Source organism: Oncorhynchus mykiss, chromosome 13, assembly GCF_013265735.2.
Source record: "Oncorhynchus mykiss isolate Arlee chromosome 13, USDA_OmykA_1.1, whole genome shotgun sequence".
Lineage (NCBI taxonomy): Eukaryota > Metazoa > Chordata > Actinopteri > Salmoniformes > Salmonidae > Oncorhynchus > Oncorhynchus mykiss.
This window is the reverse complement of record NC_048577.1, coordinates 7,179,830-7,184,829: the sequence shown is the minus strand read 5'-3', so window position 1 is coordinate 7,184,829 and position 5,000 is coordinate 7,179,830. Positions and strand designations below refer to the sequence as shown.

The following is a 5,000-nucleotide window of genomic DNA, read 5'->3' as shown; positions in this document are numbered from 1 at the left end:
GCTGACTGCTACTGCCTGAACAGAGATAACGTTGTCTGGCTGGCTGACAGCTACTGCCTGAACAGAGATAATGTCTGGCTGACTGCTACTGCCTGAACAGAGATAATGTCTGGCTGGCTGACTGCTACTGCCTGAACAGAGATAATGTTGTCTGGCTGGTTGACTGCTACTGCCTGAACAGAGATAATGACTTTAAGGAATGAAAAATAAGTATAAGTAATATAGAGTAATGTTTCATAGGAGCTAGGAGCTAGGGATTATGAGCTAGGGGTTAGGAGCTAGGGGTTATGAGCTAGGGGTTAGGAGCTAGGGGTTAGGGTCTAGGGGTTAAGAGCTATGGGTTAGGGAGCTAGGTGTTAGGAGCTATGGGTTAGGGTCTAGGGGTTAGGAGCTAGGGGTTAGGAGCTAGGGGTTAGGAGCTAGGGGTTAGGAGCTAGGGGTTAGGAGCTAGGGGTTAGGAGCTAGGGGTTAAGAGCTAGGGGTTAGGAGCTATGGGTTAAGAGCTAGGGGTTAGGGTCTATGGGTTAGGAGCTAGGGGTTAGGAGCTAGGGGTTAGGAGCTAGGGGTTAGGAGCTAGGGGTTAGGAGCTATGGGTTAGGAGCTATGGGTTAGGGTCTAGGGGTAGATATTAGTGGATGTATGTGTGTTCTCACCAGTAGAGCCAGGTGAAAGATGTTGTGCTTGGCCAACAGAACGGTCTCATTGGACAGCAGGAATTTCAACAGGTTGATCAGAGCTGGTGGGAAAAGAGAAGGCAAAGAAACACTCAATATTATTATAATACAACCACTGAAACAGAATGGAGAAACACACAATATTATTATAATACAACCACTGAAACAGAATGGAGAAACACACAATATTATTATAATACAACCACTGAAACAGAATGGAGAAACACACAATATTATTATAATACAACCACTGAAACAGAATGGAGAAACACTCAATATTATTATAATACAACCACTGAAACAGAATGGAGAAACACACAATATTATTATAATACAACCACTGAAACAGAATGGAGAAACACACAATAGTATTATAATACAACCACTGAAACAGAATGGAGAAACACACAATATTATTATAATACAACCACTGAAACAGGATGGAGAAACACTCAATATTATTATACCATAATACAACCACTGAAACAGAATGGAGAAACACTCAATATTATTATAATACAACCACTGAAACAGAATGGAGAAACACACAATATTATTATAATACAACCACTGAAACAGAATGGAGAAACACACAATATTATTATAATACAACCACTGAAACAGAATGGAGAAACACACAATATTATTATAATACAACCACTGAAACAGAATGGAGAAACACACAATATTATTATAATACAACCACTGAAACAGAATGGAGAAACACTCAATATTATTATAATACAACCACTGAAACAGAATGGAGAAACACACAATATTATTATAATACAACCACTGAAACAGAATGGAGAAACACACAATAGTATTATAATACAACCACTGAAACAGAATGGAGAAACACACAATATTATTATAATACAACCACTGAAACAGGATGGAGAAACACACAATATTATTATAATACAACACAACCACAGCTTGTCTCTGAATGGAAGGACAAACAGACAGGAGGACATAGTAACTGTTCAGACCCTCTGCTAGACTCATTAGTATGTGAGACAATAGAAAGACAGAGGAGGTGGAAGGGAAGAGAGAGTAACACCCACACTGTTACTGAGGGTCTGAACAGACAACACTGTTACTGAGGGTCTGAACAGACAACACTGTTACTGAGGGTCTGAACAGACAACACTGTTACTGGGGGTCTGAACAGACGACACTGTTACTGGGGGTCTGAACAGACAACACTGTTACTGGGGGTCTGAACAGACAACACACTGTTACTGAGGGTCTGAACAGACAACACTGTTACTGAGGGTCTGAACAGACAACACTGTTACTGGGGGTCTGAACAGACAACACACTGTTACTGAGGGTCTGAACAGACAACACTGTTACTGAGGGTCTGAAGAGACAACACTGTTACTGAGGGTCTGAACAGACAACACACTGTTACTGAGGGTCTGAACAGACAACACTGTTACTGAGGGTCAGAACAGACAACACTGTTACTGAGGGTCTGAACAGGCAACACACTGTTACTGAGGGTCTGAACAGACAACACTGTTACTGAGGGTCTGAACAGACAACACTGTTACTGGGGGTCTGAACAGACAACACACTGTTACTGAGGGTCTGAACAGACAACACTGTTACTGAGGGTCTGAACAGACAACACACTGTTACTGAGGGTCTGAACAGACAACACTGTTACTGAGGGTCTGAACAGACAACACTGTTACTGAGGGTCTGAACAGACAACACTGTTACTGAGGGTCTGAACAGACAACACTGTTACTGAGGGTCTGAAGAGACAACACACTGTTACTGGGGGTCTGAACAGACAAGACACTGTTACTGAGGGTCTGAACAGACAACACTGTTACTGGGGGTCTGAACAGACGACACACTGTTACTGGGGGTCTGAACAGACGACACACTGTTACTGGGGGTCTGAACAGACAACACTGTTACTGAGGGTCTGAACAGACAACACACTGTTACTGGGGGTCTGAACAGACAACACTGTTACTGAGGGTCTGAACAGACAACACTGTTACTGAGGGTCTGAACAGACAACACTGTTACTGAGGGTCTGAACAGACAACACACTGTTACTGAGGGTCTGAACAGACAACACTGTTACTGAGGGTCTGAAGAGACAACACACTGTTACTGGGGGTCTGAACAGACAAGACACTGTTACTGAGGGTCTGAACAGACAACACTGTTACTGAGGGTCTGAACAGACAACACTGTTACTGAGGGTCTGAACAGACAACACTGTTACTGAGGGTCTGAACAGACAACACTGTTACTGAGGGTCTGAACAGACAAGACACTGTTACTGAGGGTCTGAACAGACAACACACTGTTACTGAGGGTCTGAACAGACAACACTGTTACTGAGGGTCTGAACAGACAACACTGTTACTGAGGGTCTGAACAGACAAGACACTGTTACTGAGGGTCTGAACAGACAACACACTGTTACTGAGGGTCTGAACAGACAACACTGTTACTGAGGGTCTGAACAGGCAACACTGTTACTGAGGGTCTGAACAGGCAACACTGTTACTGAGGGTCTGAACAGACAACACTGTTACTGGGGGTCTGAACAGACAACACTGTTACTGAGGGTCTGAACAGACAACACTGTTACTGGGGGTCTGAACAGACAACACTGTTACTGAGGGTCTGAACAGACAACACTGTTACTGGGGGTCTGAACAGACAACACTGTTACTGAGGGTCTGAACAGACAACACTTTACTGGGGGTCTGAACAGACAACACTGTTACTGGGGGTCTGAACAGACAACACTGTTACTGAGGGTCTGAACAGACAACACTGTTACTGGGGGTCTGAACAGACAACACTGTTACTGAGGGTCTGAACAGACAACACTGTTACTGGGGGTCTGAACAGACAACACTGTTACTGAGGGTCTGAACAGACAACACTGTTACTGAGGGTCTGAACAGACAACACACTGTTACTGAGGGTCTGAACAGACAACACACTGTTACTGGGGGTCTGAACAGACAACACTGTTACTGGGGGTCTGAACAGACAACACTGTTACTGAGGGTCTGAACAGACAACACACTGTTACTGAGGGTCTGAACAGACAACACACTGTTACTGAGGGTCTGAACAGACAACACTGTTACTGAGGGTCTGAACAGACAACACTGTTACTGAGGGTCTGAACAGACAACACTGTTACTGAGGGTCTGAACAGACAACACTGTTACTGAGGGTCTGAACAGACAACACTGTTACTGAGGGTCTGAACAGACAACACTGTTACTGAGGGTCTGAACAGACAACACACTGTTACTCGGGGTCTGAACAGACAACACTGTTACTGAGGGTCTGAACAGACAACACTGTTACTGAGGGTCTGAACAGACAAGACACTGTTACTGAGGGTCTGAACAGACAACACTGTTACTGAGGGTCTGAACAGACAACACTGTTACTGAGGGTCTGAACAGACAACACTGTTACTGAGGGTCTGAACAGACAACACTGTTACTGAGGGTCTGAACAGACAACACTGTTACTGAGGGTCTGAACAGACAACACTGTTACTGGGGGTCTGAACAGACAACACTGTTACTGAGGGTCTGAACAGACAACACTGTTACTGGGGGTCTGAACAGACAACACTGTTACTGAGGGTCTGAACAGACAACACTGTTACTGAGGGTCTGAACAGACAACACTGTTACTGAGGGTCTGAACAGACAACACTGTTACTGAGGGTCTGAACAGACACTGTTACTGAGGGTCTGAACAGACAACACACTGTTACTGAGGGTCTGAACAGACAACACTGTTACTGAGGGTCTGAACAGGCAACACTGTTACTGAGGGTCTGAACAGACAACACTGTTACTGGGGGTCTGAACAGACAACACTGTTACTGAGGGTCTGAACAGACAACACTGTTACTGGGGGTCTGAACAGACAACACTGTTACTGAGGGTCTGAACAGACAACACTGTTACTGGGGGTCTGAACAGACAACACTGTTACTGAGGGTCTGAACAGACAACACTTTACTGGGGGTCTGAACAGACAACACTGTTACTGGGGGTCTGAACAGACAACACTGTTACTGAGGGTCTGAACAGACAACACTGTTACTGGGGGTCTGAACAGACAACACTGTTACTGAGGGTCTGAACAGACAACACTGTTACTGGGGGTCTGAACAGACAACACTGTTACTGAGGGTCTGAACAGACAACACTGTTACTGAGGGTCTGAACAGACAACACACTGTTACTGAGGGTCTGAACAGACAACACACTGTTACTGGGGGTCTGAACAGACAACACTGTTACTGGGGGTCTG

General features: G+C 44.8%; 1 protein-coding gene across 1 annotated transcript in view; it reads right to left on the bottom strand.

Annotated features, from left to right (window-relative positions):
* LOC110517645 (armadillo-like helical domain-containing protein 3) overlaps positions 1-5,000 on the bottom strand; it is a 62,395-nt gene that overhangs the window by 25,203 nt on the left and 32,192 nt on the right. Inside the window, exon 21 of the mRNA XM_036940070.1 lies at positions 654-736. Within this exon, the coding sequence (XP_036795965.1) occupies positions 654-736 (83 nt within the window). The remainder of the gene's footprint in view (positions 1-653; positions 737-5,000) is intronic.